General features: G+C 41.9%; 1 protein-coding gene across 10 annotated transcripts in view; it reads left to right on the forward strand.

Annotated features, from left to right (window-relative positions):
• Positions 1-27,222, forward strand: part of LOC146523865 (protocadherin-1-like) — a 219,002-nt gene that overhangs the window by 17,953 nt on the left and 173,827 nt on the right. For 6 of the 10 annotated variants that reach the window (XR_014876173.1, XR_014876174.1, XR_014876176.1 and 3 more), the window contains exon 3: positions 1-2,184. Coding sequence is in view for 2 of the 10 variants with exons in the window: in XM_085173106.1 (XP_085029232.1) it covers positions 1-2,184 (2,184 nt within the window). In the remaining 8 variants the exon portion in view is untranslated. The other 4 variants (XR_014876184.1, XR_014876183.1, XR_014876185.1 and 1 more) reach the window with 4 other exon arrangements.

The raw sequence follows: 27,222 nt of genomic DNA on the forward strand, positions 1-27,222 counted from the left end.
GTCAAAGCCAACGACGCAGACACTGGCCTCAATGGAGAGATAGACTACAGCCTCCATCAAGCATCAGAATCTGTCCAAAGGCTTTTGCGCATTGACCGCGCAACAGGCATCGTCTACGTCAAAGGTCTTGTGGACAGAGAAGAAGAAAACTTTCTCAAGTTCTTTGTGGTGGCAAGAGATCGTGGACCCAATTCCAAGAGTTCCAAGGTCCTTGTGACCGTACACGTCAAGGACCAAAATGACAATGCACCAGCCATTGAGATCCGTGGTATTGGCTTGGTAACACATCACGATGGTGTGGCCAACATTTCTGAGGACATGCCTATTGGTACACCAGTGGCACTGGTCCAGGTATCAGACCGTGATGAGGGGGAAAATGCTGTGGTGACATGTGTTGTTGCTGGTGATGTTCCATTTCAGCTTCGTCCCGCAAGTGAGTCAGCCAACGATCGGAAGAGAAAATACTTCCTGCAGACAACAACCCTGCTGGATTATGAGCGTATTAAGGATTACAGGATTGAAATAGTCGCTGTGGATTCTGGAAACCCAGCTCTGTCCAGCACTAACGCTCTCAAAGTCCAGGTTACAGATATTAATGATAATGCACCAAACTTTTCTCCTTCAACTGTTGAGGTGGACTTTGCAGAAGGCAACCAGCCAGGAGACAAAGTTCTAGACATTGTGGCGACAGATGCAGACAGCGGCACAAACGCAGAGTTGTTCTATACCATCACTGATTCAACAGCCAGAAGGCTCTTTAAAATTAATTCCAGCACTGGAGAAGTTCGTGTGAATCACTCATTGGATCGGGAAGAAAAAGAGCGTTATGAATTCCGTGTAACTGCAGCAGACAAGGGAGTGCCTAGTAAAACCGGCACTGCCACGGTGGTGGTAAATGTTCTAGATTGCAATGACAATGACCCAAAGTTTACACTGAATGGCTATAGCTTCTCTGTCATAGAGAACATGCCTCCACTCAATCCTGTTGGTGTAGTGACAGTCAATGATGCAGATAAGGATGAGAATTCCCAAGTCAGGTTGTTTGTGGAACAGGACAATGGCATGTTTGTCATCCAGAATGGCACAGGAACCATCCTGTCAAGCATCTCCTTCGACCGTGAAAAGAAGAGCACCTACACATTTCAACTAAAGGCTGTGGATGGTGGTAACCCACCTCGATCCTCCTATGTGGGTGTGACCATCAATGTGTTGGATGAAAATGATAATGCCCCATATGTTACCAGGCCATCTAACTCGTCCTTTGTACACCTACCGGTTGGGACCCGACCAAACACACACGTGGAGGTGGTAAAAGCTGAGGACATTGATGCTGGACTCAATGCCGAGCTAGAGTATACCATCATAGGTGGAAATCCATATGATCTGTTCCAAATATCTACCAATGATGGGGAAATCACAGCAGCACAAGAATTAACCCCGAAGTACAATGGGCTACATCGGCTGGTAGTGAAGGTTGTTGATAAGGGCAAACCTCCTCGTAACACCATTGCACTAGTTCATGTTTTTGTAAATGAAACAAAATCAAATGTCTCCCTCATTGAAGCGCTGGTTGGACACAGCCTCTACACCCCTTTGGACAGGGACATTGCCGGAGATCCCAACTATGCCTATTCTCAGCAAAGCAATATTCTGTACGGCAGTCTTGCCGGTTTTGCTGTTGTCATTTTAGTTATAGTTGCCGTGGTCCTCATCAGACGCTGGGTACAGAAGGATACCAAGAGTGGTTACCAGGCCGGTAAGAAGGAGAGTAAGGACCTGTATGCCCCAAAGCAGGGCCCTAAAAATGGCAAAGGAAAAAAGAGCAAAAAGGGGAAGGCTCCAAAACCAGCTAAGACAGGAGAAGACGATGAGGACGCCAGTCTACAAAAAGGCCTCAAATTCAACTTAATCAATGAGAATGTCAATGACAGTCCCAGAATCCACCTGCCCCTTAACTATCCACCAGGGAGCCCTGATCTGGGGCGCCACTACCGCTCCAACTCCCCGCTACCATCCATCCAGCTGCAGCCACAGTCACCGTCTGCCTCCAAGAAGCACCAGGCTGTTCAGGACCTCCCTGCCACCAATACCTTCGTGGGGACGGGCGACAACAACTCTACTGGCTCCGACCAATATTCGGATTACAGCTACAAGGCCAACCCACCCAAATACAGCAACAAACAGGTAGGAGACTACGCAAACACAGCAATGTACGGCAGGGAGATCTATTGGACCAACCGGGTGTGGTAGTCATGCTGGGACTTATTTGGCAAAGCCAATGTTCTTCCACCAAAGCTGCACTGATTTCCCTGCACATCACCCACCTCCTCACAGTTGTGATTCCTTTTATTTTAAGTTTGGTTCTGTTCACCATTTGTGTTCTGTTCTGCTCAGTTTTGGGTATTCACTTCAACATGGACACCACAAAGCCACAGAATGAAGGATTTCAGGGCAAGACCAAATATGGGCTTACCAATTTGTCAGTTCCTTACAGTAACCTCCCTCCTAAAATGGACACATTTAGGGAGGATTTTTATGTTTGAGGTAATGGGTTTTGGAGGTTTTTTGGATGATGTTTTCGAGCCTTGCATTCAAATGTTTAATCTGCAGAATTTAATTAAAAGTTCCTGTTATAGCAAAATATGTGATATTTCAAAGAATTACTTATAATGTTATGTAAACCCAAGTTTGATAGCATACGTTTGATTGAGCCCCCTGTTCAACTTGGAAATCCCATATGGGTCTGTCCTTAGCATCTGTGTTTTTCATTTGTTTGTGTTTCATTTTACCTTTTTTATGGTGGATTAAATGAAGGACATTATGAGTTTTCCCCATTTTATTATTCGCAAATGTTCTTGGAGTTCTTTGAGCACCCATTGAAAGGTTCATGCTGACATCCTCATTATGTCTGAATGTGTTATTCTTTTCTTTTTTGTCTGGAGAGCTGACTTGAGGCTTAAAGCTGCTCTTTATGGCCGGATCAGCTTGTTGAAGTGTGACAAAGAGTGACTGTGAATTCCTGAGTTAGTTTTCATTCTTTTCTTTTTTTTAACTAATTTTTATTGTTTCTTAGCTTTCTTTTGCCAGAAAGTAGACTGACTGAGCAGCACTTTAGTGTTTCCATCCAGTTCAGACCAATTTAAGGTAATTTCAGCTCAGTCAGGGAGCCAAGCAGCAAAGAAGAAAGAAAGGAAGAAAGGCAATAAGAAGGCTAAGGGAGTGGGGTTATAAAGAGCCTCTACGCTATGAAGGAAAAGGTACACTACAACTAAATACGACCGTTTCCGAGCCACAACGCTTCCTGTCAGGTCAGCTGAAAGACGACTTTTAATTTAGCTGTGTTCCCAATCACAGGGGCTCAAAAGGCAATTGTTTGCACAGATTAATGGCAGGTAATTTTCCAGGCACCCGCTTTTGCCTTCTTTTACCCAGAGTGCCTTGCTTTATTCTATTTAATGTACAAAAAGGGGAGTTGGGAGGGGGTCTGTGAGACAGGGGCCATTAACTGTGTGATTGTGATGAGCGTTCACGCCACATCGGCTGTTTTGTGGCTTCATGTTGATGGACCTGCAGCTGTGAAAAGTGAAAATGTCACATGCGCTGAAAAAAACAGACAATCAGATTAAGGTGTTGTAGTGATGTTCAGACTGTACATACATGTGAATGTGAAACATTTTGTTTTGTTTCTGCTTTTTCATCTGCTGTTTATTTTGCAACATTACAGTGTGTCTCGTGTGAGCTTAATAAGGCCATTTCATTGTTCTACTGGCTTCTTAAAGACTTGTGTTGACTGTTTGAAAACATGTACCAAAGACTCACACACACCTGCATTTTCACTGTCATCGCCATCATCAGTTTCAACATCATTCATATATATATATATATATATATATATATATATATATATATATATATATATATATATATATATGAACATATGAATATATATATAATATATGAATAATATATGAATATATATATGAACACGCGCAGCAGAGAAACTGTTTCTTTGGTCAGTCTCGCGGAGTCCCTGCTGCTGTTGGCAGCTTGCTAGTGTTCCTGCTGGTTTAACATTTAGGCTGTTAACATGCAGGCATCATACTAGAATTTAAAGCCACATCTAGTCTGTTCCATTGCACACCTGCTCAGTCATGTACTCTCATGTACTTTTCTATGGGGACATAATTGTACAGTGTTTTCTTTTCTTTTTAACACTTTAAAGCAGAATTTATTTCAATAAACTTGTTTCTTAAATGTTTAAGTGGCGCTTTCTGTGCATTCACTGGGTTCTTGAATTGGGAATATTGGGAATGCTGCAAGGAGAGGTACAGTATTCTTTTTTCATTTTCATTTTTCATATATGGAGAGAAAATGTATTTGGCCCAAGATGTTCTGAGTATGGTTTCTGCATGTTCTCAACACTTTCATTAATAATGTCAAGACAAACCATTAGGTTTGCAGAAAACACTGATTTTAGAGCTGGATGACAGAATGGTAACATATATTTTTCCTTTTTAGATATTTTTTTTTAAATTCTTTATCTGACCATTTTCTCAATTGTTTGGTTTTATGCTCATAATCCTGATGTTTTAACAACTACGTTCAGACCTCACAGTTACAGGGAGCACAAGGTGATGTAAAAAAGTCCTCAAATACATTATCTACTAAATTATAGGGTAAGAGAAGGAAACCCATCAGATTACATCTGAGGATAATTAGCAAGCTTTTTCCTTGACAAGTTTTTGCTCGGTTAAAGCTGAATAACATAATAAGATAAAACTGACTGTTAGTCAGAAAAGTGGCTAATTCTGTCAGTCCACTACTTTTATTAAATAGATCAGAGATAGATGGATTATCGTGATTTTTTTCCACTACATTAATGATGTATCCAGATGACTGTTTTAGAGCCACATATCCGGTTTATGCAGCTCTGGGCTCATAGGGCAGAATCATCAGTCATGGTGTTAGCCCTAGCATCACATCTAGGAAACAGCACAATATAATAATAGCTGTCAAATTGTGCCAAGTATAATCATCGGGTCATAATGCAGTACTTTCCCAAGTAAGTATTTAGTGATAAAGACATATTACAACATTGTTATCTTCAGCTACACTTGTTAGCATGCTAACATGGAAACCAAAGGCTAACTGTGCTAACTGTGCTACCGTTAGCACTCTATCAGACGTTCTATAACAATGACAATTTGTGTAGTACTCAGAAATAAGTGTAGATTAAACGCAATACTGAGACATAAAAGGAAGACAAAAACAAGCTGAAAACATACATTGTATGCTTAAATTCTTTACAGATGGTTGACAAGCAAATAATCATTTTTGTGTTTGGTGGAAATGAGCATTTCTATAAGCAAACACTCAAAACTAAGAACCACTCGCTGAAAATAGCATTCTTGTTAGCATTTCCGATGGAGGTCTATTACATGAGCGTTACAGTTTGAACAGTGCTTGAAATTTACTTTTGCCCTTTGTTCCAAATATGTTTTCTCTCCATAACAGCTGGCTGGAACACATCAGCCATTCTCTCTGTCACTTTAAATTTACAGCTGCCTACCTGGTGGCGTGTGGCCTACATGCACGCAGAACACACCCAACACTCTTTCAGACTTTGAACCTACAGCAAACAGCACAGAAAGGACTGAGATCAAAACAACTCTGAGCAGGTGCTGAACCCGCTGGGGTCAAAGGTCAAAAATCAATCAAGAACAGCTATTAGCAAAGAGGAGCGAAGAGGCCAAAGGTTAACAGTTCTCCCCGACTCCTCCCTGTGTCTGGTCTCTACATTAACAGTCCGGCGGCGTCCTTCCTGCTTTTACGCTGACCAGCTCAGCCGTTTCTATGGCAACACAACGACCTCTGCCTGTGTGTGTGTGTGCTGACTCATAGTACTTACCAACCTCCCTCTCCGTCCATCCAACCCAACACAATCCTTCCTTCTATGGAAAGCTCTGCCCTTTGAATGAGGAGATGTGTGTTTGTATAAGCTCTGAGCTAAATGACTTCTGGATTACATACTACCATCTGTACACCTGAAGCGTTCCAGTTTTAGTTTGATACTAAAATTGTGTTGAATACATATATTTATCAAATACCAGATGATTAAGCTACTTTTTATTTTATTTGAAGTTTATAATCCAGAATCAATAATAACAGTGCTGAATAGATATGCCCAGAATGAATTCAGGACAAAAAAAAAAAATTTCAAGCCAGGACACATTTGAAACATTGGATAAGAAACTATAAACATCTTCATAGAGGTGTGCAAATGTCTGCTGTCAGGTCTCGCTCTGTGTGTGTTGTTGTTGTAGTGCTGTTGCATATCTCTGTGCCAGCAGCCCAAGTGTCATATCATGGCGCCTATCAGCTGTTTAAAGGAGAACAAAAACTGTTTTCACAACCAGCACTTCGTTCATATCTGCACTTTCACTCTGTTGTTTGAGTTTGATTCATGATCTGAGCGTTATGCTCTACAGGCTTACAGGCTGTGCAGAAAGCTCCTATGGCACATTTAGCGTGTCTTAAATCCAAAGACTACTTCGTGCTTCATTTGAAGTGCTTGTGGGAACATTCTGCAGCTTTTTTTTTTTAATAGTCTCAAATAGGCAAAGCAACAATTCCACTCATTAAAAGCTGCAGCTGTTTTTGGAGGGTCGGCTTTTGTGAGAAAAGACGCAGGAGTCAAGACATCGGAAGAGAACCGTGTTGCTCTTGGTTTCAAATGTCCAAACCTGGCTTGTTGCGAGAGAGGCAAGACACAACAGGCTAATTGTTCGGAGAACCTCTCCAGGAGAGTTGAGTGGAGTTTCGAGACACGCAGAGAGAGCTTCCCAAAATTGCCGTTTGGAACAGGGTGGTGGTAGGTGCAGAAAGTTGTAATTGTCCAGAAAAATATGAGCGAGTACTAGACTATCCTCATTAAAGCATTGTTTGTGCATCTTAAATCAGGTACTACCGACGATGGAGTGGCTCCAAATCTTGGTTTATCTGGGTATCAGTCTTGACACTGATACCCAGACCCTGACAACCACCTTGGTTGGAGCTCTAGGTCTTCCAAGAAACACATTTCTATAAGGAACTCCTTCTAAGCATGTCGTCATGCCTGAAAACAACTCAGCTAGCAGGCATCCAGGAAGCCGATGCTCTTCTGTGGGCCCGCTGTAGTCATTAGGAACACGGCATGAAAATAACACTGTTGTTTCAGTTTTTTGTCTCATATTGTCTTCCAATTTTGAAAACATATTTGGTATCCATACCTCCACAGGGTGGGCAAAGGTAGAGAAGGGAAAAAAAATCCATCATTGTTTTTTTTTTTAATGTTTTTTTTATCATATCAGGGATAACTTACATCAGCAACCAAGTTAAAAAGCCCTGGAAACGCTGGAAATGAAATGAAATTTTCTCCTTGAGTTATTGGGGTGAAAAGAAAAATATTAATCTCTTTCACCCACAATAGCAATCAGACCATCAGCCCCATTCATTCAGTGTTTCAGCTTGTCAGCTTAACAGATGAAATCCATGAAAATGACACACCCAAAACCACACGATGAACCAAAATCTGGTTTCCATCCCACTGGACCTGTTAATGTTCACACTCAATAATCAGCTCGCTCACTTCATTAAACCATAGGCAATTCAGAACAGGTGTTTTTAATCAATAGCATGTGTTTCTGTAGTTTGACTGACAGAAGACTTCCTGTTTCTCTGCAGTCCGGCTCACTGTCAGGAAAAGAAACTGTAATGGCAGTCATTAGGCGGGCAGCTAGCAGCTTTTTCTCCCCCAGAAAATTACTGTAATTTCATGGCAGCGGCTAAAATATCATCAGGCTGGGACAGAGTGCCTGTCATCAGTCAGGTTCAGCTGAGTGGAAGGCAAGGTTACGGATACTGCCACTGTACTCGCACGTTACTTCAGCTGCACACTTTCATTTGCCAAAACACTCACGTAAAATAATCACAGCTCCTTTTCAGGATTTTAAAGTTGCACTAGTCTTTTGTGGTTGAATAGCTTCTCCAGAAGATTTTTTTTTAAATAAACTCAGGATCTTCACTCATCCATACATAGGGATGGGTATTGATAAGATTTTCACGATTCCGATTCCATTTTCGATTCTGTTTAACGATTCGATCCTTTATCGATTCTCTTATCGATTCTTTTTTAAAAAGGAGAACACTAAGGTCGAATAGCTTAGAACTTTGTTTTATATCTTCTCTTTGAACAAGATAGAAATTTAGGAGTAACATGGCCTTACAAACCCAACAGTGAGATCGTAAAAGATCCAGCCTACGGCTCTTCAATGGGATGTCACAGGGTCCCCAGGAAAAAAAATTGTAAATGTAAAATAATAAAATAAATATTCTTCTGTAGCAATAACAAAGCATAACATAAATTATTCTGTAGCAATTACACAAGAATATCCAGTAATGTCCCTGCCTACAATTAAACACATTCACTTACCGAAAATTGGGGCATCTGCTGTGGCAAATGGGTTCAGGCCTTTTACCACAAACTTAGTCACTGCTCGGTGACATTCGTCACCGTCACTGGCCTGAAAGGAGACGCTACCGGTAGACTGCAGCGAGAACTGCCAGCATCTGAGCCAGACTCTGTCTGTCTCTTTCATCATGGTCACCTAAACGCACAGTAATGGCAGGTTTTGTAATAAGGCAGATCGCGCTAACATAATATGCACTGTTAGTTGATTATTTACCTGCCGCATTAACGGGAGAGGACGTGCAAACGTTACCGCTGCTGCTGGGTTGAGATTCACGAGTCCGGAGCGGAATTAAAAACACGACATTCATTTAAGGTCATCGCGTGTTTTGTGAGCAAATGCTTTTGCATATTCGTAGTGTTTCCTCTCTTAAACTAAATATCTACTTTGCAAGTATTGCAAGTTGCCCTGTTGTCATCCGTTCTCTTAAAGTATGACCAAACTTTTGAGCGTTTGAGCCGCCGTGTTTCCTGCCAGGTAAATGACGCTCCGCAACGTGGTGACGTCATTCGGGGAAACTGGAATCGATAAGGGAATCGTTTGCAAAAATGGCAAACAATTCCAAGGAATTGAAACAGTGGGAACCGGTTCTCAACAAGAACCGGTTTTCGATACCCATCCCTATCCATACATAATGCTGATACATTAAGAAGATATCAGGACCCAGGTCATGTAAAATCAGCAGTTGTTGTGAGTATTTATGAGTCTTTCCCCTATAAAGATCACATTTGATGACCTACCCTGTACCCTGTAGTCTTTATCAGTAAAGACATGGTTTGGGCATCATTAGAATAGACTGTGTAGAGATCACCCACATTAACTTCTGATGCACATTCAGTCATTTTATTCTGGAATCCGGTCTGAAATATGACAGGAACAAAGGTTATCCCCAAACGTTGCTCATGGGGGAACGAGTTTACAACAATTTTACAACAATTTAGCTACAGAAATAAGTTGGACGACATCAAGAACATAAAATTCCACCATAGGTCTTTTGGTACTTTTTAGTATTAGTATTAGTATTACTAGATTAACTAAAACCAAAGAAACCAAAATAAATATGTCGTTACTGCATGGGAAGGTTTGGGTGTTTCCTTGAATTTGTCACCTTTCTATATTATTCCTTTTAGCGGTAGCGCTCGTACTAATTATTTGTTACTGGCTGTTCATTGTTGTGAGCATAACGTTTTGAAGGTTGCGTATATTCACTGATTAGAACAGCTACTCGCAGTGTTTATAGTGGCGAAGTTGCGGGTCCAGAATGGTTGGGGAGTTTTATCACAAAGGGCCTTTGTAACACTGACACACAAACACAGACATACAACACACACATTCCTAAGGCGTGGGTGTCTGTCAGCACAAAGTAATCTTCTCAGCTTGTGTGTGTGTACGCACACACACATCAAGGCATGTCTGACAGGTAGAAAACACCTCACTCCTCAAATTACATCAAATTATTGGATTCATGAAGACACCCAGTTCCAGCTCTCCTTGAAATAACTGATTTAAACAGTTCACACTCTGTTTGGATGGCAGGAGATTAGCATCTGAACGTTTCGCTCAGGTGTTTATAGGACACATTAAATGAGTCTGAGGTGCTGCTGGAGAGTCACCTCCTCCAGTTTAAGAGGAAGAGAGCCATTCATCTTGTTTAAAATTCAAAATATTTGTTCAGTTATTTGTGCCACAGGATTTGGATACCTATAAGTATCACTACATTTAACTCAAATCTTAAAAGTAGAAAAAGCATCTGTCTAATAAACCCAGACCGAAAGCTGGTCCCACAGAAAATCAGCCTGAGAGCTGAAAGCTCTGAGAACAACAAGCCAGCACTCTGAGTCTTTTAAAAATTATAATAATTACACTATGAAATCTTATAATGACTTAAAATTGCAAGATTCAAGTTTATTGTCTTATACACTGCAAAACACAAGTGGTTACACAAAGCAATGAAATTCTTACTTCGCAGCTTCCCTTCAAACAACTAAATAAACAACTATCTAAAATAAGAATAAACTTAACTCTGAGTGTAGAATATAGTAAAACAGTAAAACAAGTGCTTGTGTAGCACTTGTAGCTTTTGTAGCTTGTGTGTGGGTGTAGTCAGAATTTAAAGTGCGAGTAGTTGCAAGACTGTCACAGTGGTAATATATACAGTATATACAATATTAAAATTGTTTATATTGTATGAGGTTGTATTATATAAATGTACAAAATTGCACATTTACACCTCAAAGATAAACACAGAGTGCTGTGAACTATTTGCAGCAACCCACATTAGCTTTGAAAACATTACGCAAGCTACCAAAGATGTCATGATGCAAAACAGCAACTTCAGTTTGTCCTGCTGTACCTCATATAATATACAGTACAAATATACAATCACAGAACTTCCAAACATGAAGGGAAAAGCTCTGTATCATCAGCACCACTCATGTGGTTTGAGCTAACCTATCGTGGTGGCTAGTTAGCTTGCTAACTCGGTGGTTTTAGGTAAACAATGTAATGAGAGTTACTTCGTAGATTCCTGTTCTCCTTATGATAAATGATATGTCTGCTGACATGGTGGAAATGTCTGTCTACAAGCAGCTAGCACACCTGTAAGTAAGCCTTTGGGAGATTAGAAAATGTTAGTATGCTAACATATGAAAACAAAAAGGTAAAGGTGATGAACAAAACACCTGCTGACCATCATTATTTCAGCATATACTTCCCATATCAGCAGCCAAAGTTTTACAGAGCTGCTGTTTTTACATCCACATACCATGTAAAAAGCAGAAAGCAGGTTGGGGCTCAAATTTAAGATTAAACCAATAAAATAAAAGTAATTTTGAAAAAGCTAGACCATTTTCTTCTGTCTTAGTGTATAAGGAAAGGTGAGGAATTAAACATTTTAAAACAGTTAAGTAAATGATTAAAATAGAGTGATGGTGTAAAAAAAAAACCTCTCGTGGTTTCCTGCCAAAAGCTTATTTTGAGAGCTAAAGGACGGCTCAGGAGCCATTCACAGGAGCCGTTTGGCCAATTTAAAAGCAGCAGTGACAAAATGGGGACTACAACAACAAGCAGCAACATTTTTCAATTACTTCAATCACAGTTCAGTGCTTCAGTGGACACCACCAGAACGTTCCTGCTTGCTCAGGGAAGAAGAAGAAGAAGAAGAACAGGACAGGAGTGAAATCATCTTCAGAAAACATAAAATCATCTTAGCCTTTTGAGAAGTGCCAGTTTATTTTAAACAATCCATAGAGAGCCGAGAGAGCCATGAAGGAACTGTTATTCAGCCTCTCTCTCAATCTCTGTCTATCTCGGTCGCCCCCTCAGGGCTGTGATTGTGTTCGAGCCACTGAGACGACTCAATACAAAGATCAGTGTGTGTGTGTGTGTGTCTGTGTTTTACTTTTATGTGGCGCCAGAAATCAAAAACACAAGAAACATAATTTTGTTATTGTGTTATTGTGTGTTCAGTGCATTTATATAGATTTCTCTCTCTCTCTCTCTCTCTCTCTCTCTCTCCATATATATATATATATATATATATATATATATATATATATATATATATATATATATATATATACGTGTGTGTGTGTGTGTGATGTCTTGCCACCTGCTCCAACAACACAAGTGAAGTGGAATGGAAACCTGCCTTAGGGTTTACACACACACACACACACGCACACACGAACAAAACAGGCGACAGTAGATGCAAGCATGACGAGAGGAGGGGGAGTGTGGGCCCAGTAAAGAGGAAAAAATGAGGAGGTGGAGGAGATGATGAAGCCGAGTGCAAAACACACACGCAGACACACACAAACCTCACACACACACACGCGCTCACTCCACATATCAGCATGTATGTTAGCGTTATGTTTATGAGTGCGTGTGACTGGGCTGGTAGCAGGTGGTATGACTCAGGAGAGAAGAGGGCTGCAGATGTGCACCACATAATACACATGCATGCACATACACACCTGTACGTGGGGTCAGAGGTCAGATGCTGTGCAGCTGCTCTGCACACCGGGCTGCTGAACTCTATCTGTCTGCAGGAAAGTACGCACACACACACACACAACATAGTTGCTTATTGTTATCATCAGCAGCGGCGGCAGCAGCTCGGATGCTGCCTGCAGTGTGACTGTGTTGTGTTGATAGAAGCAGAGCAGGATAACAGAAATGCAAAAAGATGGGCAGGGATTGGTTTGGTTCACGTGTTGCTGATCTTGATGTGGACTCCACACTGACACAACAAAGCTGAAGCCTGCTTCATTTTGAGCAGATTTCGGCTGCCACAACTGGACATTTGTCATAAATAACAAGGAGTTTTGTCATTCTTTTCTTTGGTGAGGGGCACTTTGATAAAAGTCAGCTTTCCAAGCAGAACTGAAATCCAAATTGGCAAAAAGAAAATGCAAATGAATCCAGTCTTCCATCCAGTACTGTCATGCGAATAGCGGAACTTCATTCTCCAGTTGTTGCCAATAAGCCACCACAAAAGAAGAAGAAGAAGACAGAGCAGAGATTCATTAAAAGAACTCCAGTCAAAGCACAAACGATGGAAAAGCTCTGCGGAGAACATGACTTCTTCCACTATTTTTTCTGTCTTAATTGGAATGGGGTTCACCTCTGTGAAAAACTAAACGCACGCTGGCTTTAATTTAAAAAATGCAATTGACGAGATTATTGGCATGACAGGCAATCTAAAAGAGGAATAAATATTTTGACACGTGATTTCTCGCATCCAAGACCAAAAGAGCATCGGGATCAGGAGTCACGGTAGCAGTAGCATCACTACTGTGTAGTTGCCAAAGTAAGAGTAACAGTAGTATCAGTATCAGTAGTCACAGTAGCCGTAATAGTATCAGGATCAGTATTTTCAGGAACATAGTGCAGTAATTGGCAGCAGATGCTAAGTGACAATCAGGACTGTCAGCAGCGAGTCTCTGGAGAGTTGTGTTAGAGAGGGAGTGCAGCTCGATGTGTTAAAGGACCTTCTGCCAAGTGTACAGTCACAGGCAGTCACCACGGCAAATGCCTCCGTCTGCATCCTGACTGACAGGTGACGATGAGGGAAGTGACAGCTACCGGAGTGAGCGAGAGAGAGAGACAAACATGACTTCATCAATCAGGAAATAACACATAATCACCAGCAGCTCTTTGCTTCCTCTTGTTATTTGATTATAATGCCATCCTACAACAGTAATTGATCATTACACGGAGGCTATGGTCTGCCCTGTTGCCTTCATTTGTGTTCAACTTCCTGTTTGGTGTTTACTTCCTGCAGCTCTCTCTCCCCATCTGTCAAATAGCAGCCTCATTGTTTGACCTGACAAACAAGAAGGAGAAGCAGCAGAATAGGTGAGCTGAGCTGCATCCTCCGTCGCTGTCTGTCCACTCGCGGTTCATCTCCTGGATCTGATCCGAGCACAAACAGCAGAAACACATTCACTGTTTACACTGATGGCTGCGCGTCTCAGCGAAGAGCTGCAGGTATGGCGTTTTTGAAAGTAGGAAAGCAGTACAGATTTCCCAGTGTTGAAAAACAACAAGAAAATAAAACTTTGTTTTTTCTGAAACGCTGGTATCTGAAATAGTCTCTCCAAAACACAATCCATCGACTACACCCACGTTTAACGCGTGTGCTAGCCAAGAAGGTTGCATTTTAGTCCCGTGCTAAACAAGGTGGTTTCAGAACACGTGACTTGAATGCAATTTAGCTTTCAAGTTTTATTTGCCCAAATAAACTTCCTAACAGTCACCACGTGGAGGGTAATCTGATTTGGGTCAAAGTATTAGTTTAAAAATATTGCACTAGCATGGACTGAAGATTATGTTGCATTGTTAGTTATCTAGATTAAATGTGCCGAACATTTCACATATTGACGTTCTCCAATTGTAGCTCTAGTAACTGCACAGACAGAGCTCACACTGACAAACGTATGGTGCACAGGCCTGAAACTGCTCACTAGTCAGCCAATCAGGAGAGAAGGTGGACTTTTAAGAAGACAGGAGCTGAAACTGCTTTTTGACACACAGGATGAGCCGATGAACCAGTATGATATAAATCTGTTAGTCTGCAGAGTTACTCGAGTAAAGTCCTAGAATAAAAATAGACCTGGAAATGAGCAGGATAGGTTCACTGTAAAACCCTCAAAGCCTGGAGGTTTTTGATCTTGTCTTCAGGTATTATAGCAACAAAAACGAGCTTTAGCTAAAGCTAATATGTAGCCTTCACTAGCCGAGTGCTGTTCTTGTTGTTTCTCGCCTACATCGCATGTTTTACAGCAAGACAGGATCTTAAGTCAGCCTGGCTTTGATTCTGACCGAGTGTGATGGTAGCGAGAAGTTTTCCTTTGATCCTCATTTCTGCTCTTCATCACATTCAGTCCACTTTGTAATCTTCATCTCAATCATCCTCATCCTCTGCCTCTGTACACACTTTTACACTTTGCAGGCTTCAGGTTTAAAGACTGTTTTTAGCTCTGTGCTGCTACTTTATGTCTCCTCCTCCCTACACACACACCTACACACACACACACACACACACACACACTCAGATACAGATACACACACGCCTCTGCCAGTCATAAAATCCCTGGACCCTGCAGGGCAGAGCGTGACGAGGGCAGAGGGCGGCTTGCTCTGTATGTGTGTGTGTGTGTGTGTGTGTGTGTGTGTGTGTTGGTTAACTGCTTCAGCACTGAGGCAGAAAATGACGCAGTGGTCGACTGAGCTCAGAGAGGTTTTATAGAGCAAAGGGGCTTCCATCCTTGTTGGCAAAATACTTCTCGTTCATCCTTCCTTCCTCTCGTTTTTCTCCTGCTTATACTCTCTCATTGTCTCTCCTTTCTCTTATTCCTTCCACCTCCCTCATCCACCTTCTCTCATTTCTCGGCACCTCTCTTCTTCTCTTCTTTCACTTTTCCATGCCCTTTTTTCCTTCCTTATTATCTTGCATTCTATATTTCTTTTCATTTATTTCCTTCCTTCCATCCTCTTTCTCTTCCCTGTCTTTCATCCTGTCTTCCCTTTCCCATCTCCTCGCCGTTTTCTTCTTACCCTCCATTTCTGCCTCGACCAAACTTTCATTCTCTTTCTTCCCTTCTCTCTTGTCGTCCCTCTGTCTCCTCTCTTTTTATTTAGTATGACCACCTCGTACTTCACCTTGAATCACCTCTCCTTCCTCTGCTCAGACTGTGGAGAGGAGATAAGAGAAACAGAAAGAGGGAGGGAGATGTTGTCGTTCTTTTACTCGGCATTTTCTCTCCATATCATCTGAAGTGTCTGTTTGGATAGGAAACACTCGTCTCCTCTCTCCTTCCCCCTCTTTCCCTCTCTTTATCTCCCTCTCTCATCACCTCTCTGCTTTTATCTCATCCACATTCTTCATCCTTTCGCTTTGCTCTTGCTTCCTCCTCTTCTTCTTCCTTCCTCTTCCTGGTTGCATTTTGTTACCAGTCAGCAGGATGCGAGGAATCCTCAGTGTTTTACTCATGGCCACCAGTTTGGATTATTTGAACTTTTGTTCTGTGAAACGATTCCTTTTTTCTGGCCGTTAGTTCAAGTAATTAGATGTTACAAAAAAACACAATTAGTGGTTTAGTGGAGTTTTAAGGACCACAAACACCAACTTTTTTAGATAAAATCAAATCAAAAGGAGTTTCTCCACACAAGTTTCACACTCTTGTAAGCCATCGGCGATCCTAGCAAGCCTGATCCAACTTTCCCCAACACTGTCCGCTTGTCTGCTGTTTGTAGAGCACTGGAAACTCCTCCCAGATGTTTTTAATCTTCATGATTTAACTTCAGCTCATGATCATCCACACATTCTCTCTCCTGTTTGTGTTCTTTGCATTGTTTCCCACAACTTAACTTCCCTAAGTAAACTTCCTTAAATGAATTGAAAAACCACAACAATGATCACATTACAGAAATAAATAACTTCCTCATTTATGTCACCTGACAGCAGTAAAAGAAAGAAGAGAAGCTAGCTGCTGTCATGCACAGCATTTTGTGGACACTTCTATCTTCCCTCAAACAGCTCTACAATATCGACACATTACTCACATCATCATCAATTATTAAGGTCAACAGGGGGAAATGTCACTTGGATGTAAATGCAAGCAGTACCTTTGGAGACCGTAATAGCAATAACGTGTAACAGCAGCTCACAATAAGCCTGCTTTGTTCCAAAATATTTTTCCAAATCTAATGAAGTAGCAGATTAAACGGGATGATACAATCAGTGATTGAGTTTTATTGTTCATCCATATTTCAAATGAGAGTTCAGCTCGCAGCACAGATCTTGGTTCAAGTATTTAAGGAGGGTTCAGTGAGGCCTTCAACTGCAGCCTGGTGTGTGTGTGTGTGTGTGTGTGTGTGTGTGTGTGTGTGTGTGTGTGTGTGCCCGATTATAACAGCTGTTTCTTTCTCGCTCTAATCCTCTGGCCGACCTCAGCTCCCCATCTTCCATTTCATCTCGTCTTTATTTTCATTTCACTTCCATCTGTTTTATTGGTTGGAATGAGAGGTCCCACTGCTGACAACAATATATTTGAATAAAAAAGACAAAAATACATGACTAATACATCAAAAATCGGGACTCTGCCTCTCTCTTCTCTCCCTCTGCTTCAGTCTGGATTAGTGGCTCGGCCTAATCTCTGGAGGTTAAATTAGAGGATTGAGGTCGGATGTTAACACACAGCTTCACATCTGCGACTTTTTCTTTTGCTTCTTTCTTTCTTTTGGGGAGGGGAGCCGAAAATTTCCCTGAAGGTTTGTGTGAATCCCGTTAAAGCCGCTGCACAAGCTCAGAAACAGAAAATAACAAATCTACTCTTGGTCCGTGTTTGTCGGACAGCAGCGCTCGTGTTCTCTCCTCAGCTGCTGTCAGAAACTGAACGAGCATAGCCGCCTCTTAATGTTTATTTCCAAAGATGCCAGCGGACGCTTTATCTGCTCTGACGCACTCTGACAACTAAAAAAACACCAACAAACAACCTCATCAATACACAAAATAATCAATAACGACTTGGAGTGGAACAGTAAATAGACAGGAAGATTTGTTGAGGCAGACTGCGTTCCCTGTGCTAACAACATTATTAAATCACATCGGGCCTTTGAAAATGCTGCAAATAAATTTTGAAACCGTGGCCAAAAGCAGGGGTACATCCAATCATTGCAGCTTTATGAAATACGTGTTCATACAACAGTGATACCATATCATTACTCTGCTGCTGTAACAGCCAAGGTCGTGTTCTTCCACACCGTTGTGTTTATTTAATATGATGGATGCTGGGAAACAATAAGCATTTTTCCATTTTTCAAACAGTATATAGAGAGAAAAAAATCAATCGAGTAATTGGAAATTGAATCCCTAAAGAAGATAACCATAGAAAAAACCCTTAAATATCAATGTTTTAGAGACAAAATATTTAGGTTGACTAAAGAGCTTTTCACAGTGATTACATGCAGAAAATAAAACTGCCCGCTGGTAAAAAGTGTGTAAAGAGTACAAATAAAAGCATAATCACCATGTTTAAAGACGTTGCGATTTAGTACAAAATAACACTTCCTTCTTCTGGTTTAATAATTCTCTTTAAAACTCCCTCTTCTGGGATCGGACCTCTAATTTACCTCAAAAGTCCAAAAATCTGACTGAAATCCAGAGAGGAGGAAAGAGGCCGAGCAGCTGCTGCAGAGTCTTGATCCATTTTTAATCTACAACCACCGATTCAAAGGTTTGTTAATGAGATTTGGGAGAGTCCACTGTGTGTGTGTGTGTGTGTTTTCTGTGTCCTGTCACTCACTAAAAACACATAAAGTGATGGAGGGAAATACTCAGGAAGCAGAGAGACTATAGGTGACAACAGAGAGAAGAATGGAGCGATGACACACCTGAATTCATAAGAACACTTACAACCATCCTCACTGCAACCTGTCAGTGTCGTCATAGCAACATAATGACAGGGCAGGCTGAACCCTTTTCTGTGGAAGCACAGACATGTTTGGGCATGCATGGATATGACTATGACACACACACACAAGCATCTCCTTTTACCCGTGTTTGCATTGCACTTTGCATACAGTCTGAGGTCATGCTGTGAAGCTGTGTTTACCTGTGTGCGTGTGAGACAGGTAAAATCTTTGTCTTGCCCTCTCCCGCGTCCTCCAACACGGTGTCCGTTTGTTCGGTCTTCCTGCCCTCCTGCTGGCTCCTTATGCGATGTTGCGGGTGGCTGAGCAGCCAATGGAGCGATCCCTGAAAACTGATAAATAAACACATGGCGAGTCAGCGTGCTGCTGCAGGGGCTGCTGGGTAGTTTGGTTTGACTGATCCGCCGACCGACTGCTGATCTTCACAGTGTGTTCATTTGTCTGTCTGAACAGGGCTTCAGATGTTGTGTCTTCACTGAATGTTGAATGCTCCCCTTTTTGTGTTTTTACCTCCGAGTCATCCGAATCAGAGGTGTGTTTAAATCACTTCTTTATGTCTTGAAACATTGGTCAGAAAATATTGTGACGTCTGAAGTGTTAATAATTATTAACCAGAGCCTGAAAAGGGTGAAGAGATCATTTACTTTTTGATAGTTTACACAAAGCATGGTAAATAATAAATGACTATCTGGCAGCTGATTTTACGATGAGACCTCCAGTCATCTGAGAGGACAAATGCATGTGCCCCATAGCCTGCCCCCTGAAGAATAATGTTTGCTGATGCTCCTCTGACCACAGCTAGCGTGCACAGTGAGTGCACGTGGGAAGGAGAAAGCGAGTGTGGAGGTCTTGGCCGAGGCAGGTCTCTCAGTGGAGTAGTTGTCATACTCCATAATGTTTGCCTGCCTGGCAGCTCAGGCAGAAACAGTGGACTGTCTGTGAGAGGTAAGCATCTGCTAATTTTGTGAACCTCAGTTGCAGTTGGTGTATATCACAGAAAAAAAGCCAGAGGCGTGTAGGTGCATGAAGCAACAGCTCTTAAAACACGGATCCTCTTTCTTCATTTCAGTTTCCTAAAGGTGAAATCAGCGATCTCAGGCCAAAATGTCTCTGCATACAGTCGGATAGCCCTTTGACCATTCAGAGCAACAAAACATGGTATGAGGCGCTGGCCGATGACGTTCTTCTCCTGAGATGTCACGTCAGGCTCGTCCCACAATAGATAAAGTTTTTATTGGCTCTGCAAAGGCAAGGGGAACTGCAAATCTGTTGGAATGGAGAGGATGGGTATTTGCAGAGACACATAAAGAGCATGAAGTATCAGATCTGCTTCTGAAAACAAATGAGTTTTCCTTTCAACCTGCTGGGTTTGTTGGTTTCTGCCTGGTAAATACAGAGCTGCTTTCTCAGTTTCGGTGATGAACTCTGTGTGCTAACAGGACTTCAGCCTCATGGCCAAAATACTCTAGCCAAGAAGGTCTAGTTCAGCCCTGGAACTGCTGTAATTGTGGGTGCAGACTGTCCTCTTTCTCCTTCTTTGTGCATAGTGGGTCAGTTTATTTGTTAGCATCATTGTTGGATTTGCATATCTAGTTTATTGTGAACTTTTTAGATAATTTAGCTTGTATTGTCTAGCAAAATCTATCAAATCTTTAGTTCAAACAGCAAAAGTGTCTTATAAACCCAAAACAACCTTTATCACTTTTGACACGTCCAGGTTTTGTTCGAGGCAAACGTTCTCCTTCACTTAAGGAGAACGCTCCGCCCTCACTGCTCCTCATCAAGAATCCGGCTGCAGGGTTGCCAGATCTGTGTGACAGAAGCCTCAAAACTGAACCAAAAGCAGCCAAATGTGGAGTTTGTATGCAAGGCAGTGCACGCTTTGTGTGCATGTGGGTGGATTTTGTTTTGTGTGTGTGTGGGAGGATTTGAGTATACACATATTATGTTATTTAAAGTATTGAATTTTAATTAAAATTATTCATAGTTTTGTGTTTCACACAGGCATCCATCAAAAGTGCTGAGCTGTGCTCCGTCACCCGGATGCACCTCATGGCAGCAGTTTTTCTCACACACACCTGCCCAAAAGGGTGCACACAGCGCTAAAGCGAGATATAATGTAGGAGCTCAATGTCCTAACAAATTGTCTTGCTGCTTCATACAGCACCATGACACATAAAAATTTGCCACACTGTGCATTTTATATGCGTATGTGTGCATACTTGCATACTGTATTTTAGCTTAGTGATTAGCTTTGCTGCCTTGGAGAACTACTGAGTGGATTTAGCACTGGAGAAGTACACTGAGGCTGGAATTAACGAGCCTTACTTTACTCTATAAATGTGTGTGTGTGCGCGCGCGCGTGTGTGTGTGTGTGTGTGTGTGTGTGTGTGTGTGTGTGTGTGTGTGTGTGTGTGCGCACGCGCATCAGGCTGGAGGAGGGATGCCATTCTAAATTGGCAAAATGAGGTGTAAATGTCTTGAGGCAGATGAGCTGCCTTCAGTGAGCACAGCACACTGAATATTTCACCAGCAGTTTCAGGAAAGTGTGTGTGTGAGTGTGTGTGTGCGTGCATGTGTACATACGTGCACACTTGGCAGCCATAGCCAATCACCGTCTATCATTCAGTTTTGGTTCTGACAGCTGGAAGAGGCAGAAAGTCCCTAAACGCCTCAGAGAAACACTTAACTGCCTTCACTGCTGCTCAGGCATTTGTGTGTGTGAGTGTGTGTTAGCGTGTGTGTGCATCAAGGAGAATGTGTGTGTGTTTGCATTAGAGGTGAGGTGTACAGAGTGTAATTGTCTCATTATATTCAGCAATCATCTGTAGTGTGACGTGCTGCTAAATCTGCTGAATGCTGTTAACACGAGTTACACCTGACCTGCAGGTTGACCTTTGACTAACGGTTAGAGACAACTCTGGTTTGACCTTTGACCCATGCAACTGTTTTTAATTGTATTGACGATGAAAAGAAACAGAGTCTAAACTGTAGTCCGCAGTCATCTATGGCCATGCCTGTCACTCATGGTGAAAGATGAACGGCATAGATGAGCGTGGGATGGCATTAATAGAGTCAAAGATAGGCTGTAATCCTTATGTAGGTTGAGTAGAAGCTTCCCAAAGATGGACAGATGATGATGACCAACCCAAAGCTGGGAAACTGTTTCTGACTCAAACATTGATACCTGTTGCCTCACATAAAGGTCCTGGGTTCCAATGCATGACCTGGTCAGGACCCTTCTGCGTGGAGTTTGCATCCTCTCCGTGTGTGGGGGTTCTCTCCCAGCACTCTGCCTTCCTCCCACAGTCCAAAGGCATGCAGTCAGCAGTGTTAGGTTAACTGGTGATTTTAAATTGCCCGCAGGTGTGAATGGGCGTCTGTCTCTCTGTTTTAGTCCTGTGACGGCCCCGGTGTCCTGTCCACCCCACCTCTTGCCCTGTGGCATCTGAGACAGGTGACTCTTTCCGTGGTGATCCCGTTGATTGGGAGGAAGATGAGCTAAAGTATCTGGTTGGGGTGCCACATCCCCGAGTATGCCTCCTGCTCTCAGTGAAGACGAGAAACCAAAAGATTGAGAAGAACAGCACATTTAAATAAGTTAGCAGTTAGCAGCGTGCCTGATTAAGTTTAAATGAGCTCTGGTTTCAGGGCTACAAACACTAAGACTCAGCTCTTCTTCCATCCTCCACCATCATCATCATCGTTCCTCTCTGGAGTCTGAAATGTTTGCTCATATTTTGTGTGCATGATTCCACCTGTGACCTTTGAACTCCGGGCTGTCAGTGAGGTGCGCGTCTTTGTGCTGAACCTCAGTAGTATTTCTCTTTGGATGAAAGAGTCACAGAAAAGTGTTGAATGCAAAAAAAAATCTCAGCAGGTTTTTTTTTTCCCCTTGTTTGATCTCTCACTGCCAGTCATGCAATTTTTATGAAGCACGTATTTTAAAATGCATAAAAATGCTATCAAAGTCCTGTAAAAACATGCAGCTGGACAACTCTCTTTTCCTCGAACTCGTGCATATGATGAGCTTGACTTGTGCTGCACGAGTTGGCAAAAAAACACAAAGCCAATCAGAGCTTTGTAGGTGAGATTAAAGGGGAGCTCCGCCAGTTTTTCACTCATCACAGAGTGAAGACTACATGTGAAAATACGAAGCCTTTAGTGTCTCCACAAGGAGCTGTGTAGGGTCTGATGCATTACTACATTGGAAGCCACTATTACAACGCACTTTAATCTCCAACTGAACTGCTGGTAGCCAAGTTGCACTGTGGGTAAAACGGGCACTGGGAAAAAGGATGCTGGGAATAAAAAGGATGATATCTTCTGTTCTGCTGCATTGATTTTTGAACATTTTTAAAGGAGTCCAGTAGAGTTTTAGAAATGCAGTGCTTCAAACAATACGATGTTAACTGAAGCTATCAAGCATTAACCTGGCTGTAGCTGAGCTCACTATGAAGCACTCTCTATGAATTTACTGGAATCAATTTATCCTTTCTATTTAGCTTAATGGAAATATAGAACTGTTGTTTTAATTTAAAACATCTAGTTTTTATTATCCGGCCAGTTTATAAATTTGATTTGAGTTTAATAATGAGCATGGGACTCATTTTTGTTCCTTGTTAAACTCAAATTCCACAGTTATTGAGTGGAATTGCAGTCTAAAAGAAAGAAGACTATGTTAGACAGTAAAAATGAACATTTGGAGGTGAAGGTTGTGACAAATAAAACACATTTTTTCTTTAAATGTCAGGACGCAGCAGTTCAGCGGGTTATATTTAATATAATGGAACTGTGAGCAGCCTCGCGCTGCTCACAGTTCTTAAAAATTACATTTGAAACCAAACGTCATCCATCCCTGTCATACCCTGAATTTCACTGTTTTCTTTTCAGTGACCTTACCTCATTTTATTCTTAAAGAACATTGAAGTTACTGTAAAGTGAGTCAGCCCAGTCTCATCTGCAGTTTGTGAAATAGGCATGAAAAAAATAATCTGGGGTTTTTTTTTGCGTTCATGGACGGGTAGAGAAACTGCTGAGGTGTCGCCATGCCAACCAAGAAAATAAACTTTTGAAAGATCTGGTAACCCAAATCATGATCTTTTTCTAATTCTAGCAAAGTCGTTTTTAACGCCTTAACCGAGTGACATTTTGAATTAAAAATTATACAAATAATGTGTGAAAATCTGTCACATGCATGACTTCAAAGGTCGAGATGACTCACTCGTGGACAATCTCACCAAACTCTAAATGTGGACTCATCTGCCTTTCAATCAGCACACACGACTGCAGACTGAAGTCGTGTTCATGGACTTGAAATAATGTTAGGAAAGTTGTGTTGTGGAAAACAATTCAGTGGATTAATGATCTTATGGCTCATGGTGCAAAATGCTGGGTTCACTGAGTTTGACTGACACACAGTTTAATGCAGCTAAGGTGATTATCACTCCTGCCGAGCTTGAGTTAACAATGAGTATGGACTATGGATTGGAGAGTTGCTAAAATGAATAATAACAGAACACCCAGTAAAAGTTGGAATGACTATGTGAGACCTGCTAATAGAGGGGACTGAAGAGGCTTGGGGTGTGTCTTGAAGGTCCAATGCGTTTTGTCAGCTTTGGTTATTTAACTATGAATTGTTGGGCAAAAGCAAAAGTGCTTTTGTTAACGGTGTTTACAACTCAGACTGAGGATCAGGCCGGGATTGCTGTGATCAAACTGTGCTGCAGCAGGTGACTGCCATTCAGCTGTTTTGTTGGCCTGGAGCTTGTGTCTGTCTGGCTGTGCTGCCACTACTCCGGTCAGGAGGAGAGGCACGGGGATTTAATTAGGGACAGATTTAAAGTCCAAACATCTGTTAGTTTCAACGGATAAAATGGATGTTTTAATTCACTGAAGGAATTTCACAATATTTTATTCTGAAGGTGATGGTGCTGCAGTGTTCTCTCACTGCTGGTTTTATCCTGAGGCTGACTGCATCTTAAGCAGGAGGAGATGTATTTATGGCTGTTGTTTATACTCGTTCCTCATTCTTTTGTGCTTATTATTTTACTTCAGCACTCTCCCTCATTATCGGTCCTCTCTAACAATCCCACTGCTGTCTGTCTTGAATCTCCTCAGTAAACTGCACCATTGATCAGCCAGAGGCTGAGTAAATTCTGCAGTTCCCTGAGCAAACGCCGCCATCGATTTGTCCGCATGAGGAGTCTGACGGGGGCGACGTGGTTTCGTTCTTCTGTCTACCGCTGTGACGTTATCCTGCTGGGAACTTCCTGTTTCCTGTCACCTTTCTGCTGCTGTTGCTTTCTACCCCTGGTTTTCACATCAGCAGCTGCTTGGTGTTCATCTCAATAGTTCACCGCTCTGCTGGCTGGCCACTCATATTTACAATGCTAATGTTTGCCTGCAGGGAGGACAGAGTGTGTGCTGAGAGCATGTTTCCTGAAGCTGTAAAAATGTAATTCAGCAGTACGCTGGGGCGCTTTTCCTTTGCCGGTCTGATCTGAAAAATCTGCAGGTTTTTGCAGGGCTGTCACCATTAAGAGCAACCAGGTCATGTCCTGTTTGTCTGCATTGAACACGGGTGAATTTGGGAACTTTAAAGAGTAAACAAACAAAAAACGTGATAAATATTTAATAAGCTCATTGCAGCATTTTTACACTCTATATATTCGCCTGCTGTTAAAATATTCAGTTTTTCCTCCAGGCGTGTGAGGAAAACTTTAAAACTGCAAAAATGGAGACATTTAGATACAAAAATAACACTTTTATAAAGCGAGATTCAACATTTAACAGAAGCAATAAAAATAATGTAACTTTAGTTCTGTTGGAGAGGCTCACACAACTGGCAACAAACTGAAGGCAGTGATGGTCATGCAGGTTAACGTGGAGCACACAAATCTTTGCTGTTGGCTTATTTACCTGGAATCAGGCAAATTTAACCTGATGGGATAAGCTTACCTGCAAACGAAAGTTTAACTCAAAGTTCAGAACAAGCTAATTATTTATCTAGTGCTTTGAGTTGGAGTTGAAGATGTTAAGACTTTTGTTTTCTGGAGGGACGGGAATAGATAGCTTAGATCAGAGAGGCTGAGACAGTTTGGACATGTGCAGAGGATGGAGAGTGGACATACTGGACAAAGGATGATGAAGATGGAGCTGCCGGGCAGGAGGAGAGGAAGAGCTCAGAGAAGATTCATGGATGTAGTGAAGGAGGGCATGCAGAGGGTTGGTGTGACAGTGGGTATATGAGACCCCTAAATGGAGCTGCTGCAAGAAGAAGTAGTTACTGTGTGAGTACTAATGATACTACAGTAAAAGTAATTTTAGTACTAGTACTGTGTCTGTTCAACAACAGGACATTTCACCTTTTTAAACCACTTTTTAACCATTTATAGTTTAAACCAAGTGTATTATTCCTTTAACTGTGACGTCATCATCAATCATCACACTGTAAAATGAATACATTAATGATGCAGAGTCAGCCATCAACAGTCTCATGGGTGCTCGCCACTCTGGAAGTGTTCAAATATTCACTGCAGCAAATACACAGTGAATCTCGGTCTGTGGGCAAAAACACAACCGAAGCAATAAATGAAGGTAAATACAGTCTTTTAATTTTGCTGCTGACGGGAGATGAGCGTGACAGACGGTCTTCAGCAGAAGCAACAGCCCCAAATAAATATTGGTTATATATATTGATTGATTGACTGCATTGAGAGAGTGGAAAATAGTGACAGCAGGAGCACTGATCAATCAGCGGAGAAGGATAAAAAGAGATTGGAGATTACACCTTGGAAAATATCAGCTCGCTTCAGTTACAGACCGGCTATTGGAGCAAGTATTTGGTTTGCATTTGTGTGTTTCCACCAACACTTCCTGCTGTGTTTCATATGGGAAGTGCCTGAATTCGTATGTCTAAAAGGCTTCTTGCAGACACATCTTGGATGCATACCAACGGTGAGGATGCAGTCTGGGTTCGTCTGACGTCTGCCATGAATCTATGATCGAGGAGCAGTGCTGCTGCTGTGCCGTTCCTCACAGTGTCATCGTATCTTCATTTACTCCACAGTCAGTCAGTCAGTGCTGTCCTGGTTGATTCCTCCATGATGACAGGAAGTAGGATGTATGTGTGTGTGCGAGAGAGAGACAAACAGCTCTTTAAACACAAACAGGAGTAATGACGCATACTGTTTGTGTCTCATGTCACCTTGTGTATTTCTGACATTCCCCATGATACCTTTCAGTTCAGAGCCACCAGCACAAGAGTAAGTGAGTTATGAGATGGTCATTATTTCTGAAATGTAAACTTTTATTCTTGAGAAAAAGACAATAGAGATTTGAAGTCTCAGTTTATTAAAAGAAATCTCTGAGTCTGGCTACTTAACCTTAACTGCACCTGTACATGCAGTACTTTAGGTACACTCCCTACTTTCTTGGTGGTGTGATTCAGTGTTGCCCCAGATCAAATATGGTAAGTGTTACATTTAATATACATTTCACTGTGATCATGGCATTATTTACACTGTATATAAAAGATGAACATAGCTACCCTGACACTTTGCCATCCTTGTGTTTTTACTCTAGATGTAGTAATTATGGGAGTGGGATTACATCAGGGGCAGGCTCTGAGCTGTGAGCTGCAGTGAGAGTACAGAACAGGTGGAGGTGAGCCTGGAGAGGTGGAGGTACGCTCAGGAGACAAGAGGAAGGAAAGTCAGTAGAAGCAAGAGAGGGAGACGGATGGAAAGGTGAACATGCAAGGACAGAGTTAATGATG

The sequence above is a fragment of the Neolamprologus multifasciatus genome, chromosome 2 (assembly GCF_963576455.1).
Source record: "Neolamprologus multifasciatus chromosome 2, fNeoMul1.2, whole genome shotgun sequence".
Lineage (NCBI taxonomy): Eukaryota > Metazoa > Chordata > Actinopteri > Cichliformes > Cichlidae > Neolamprologus > Neolamprologus multifasciatus.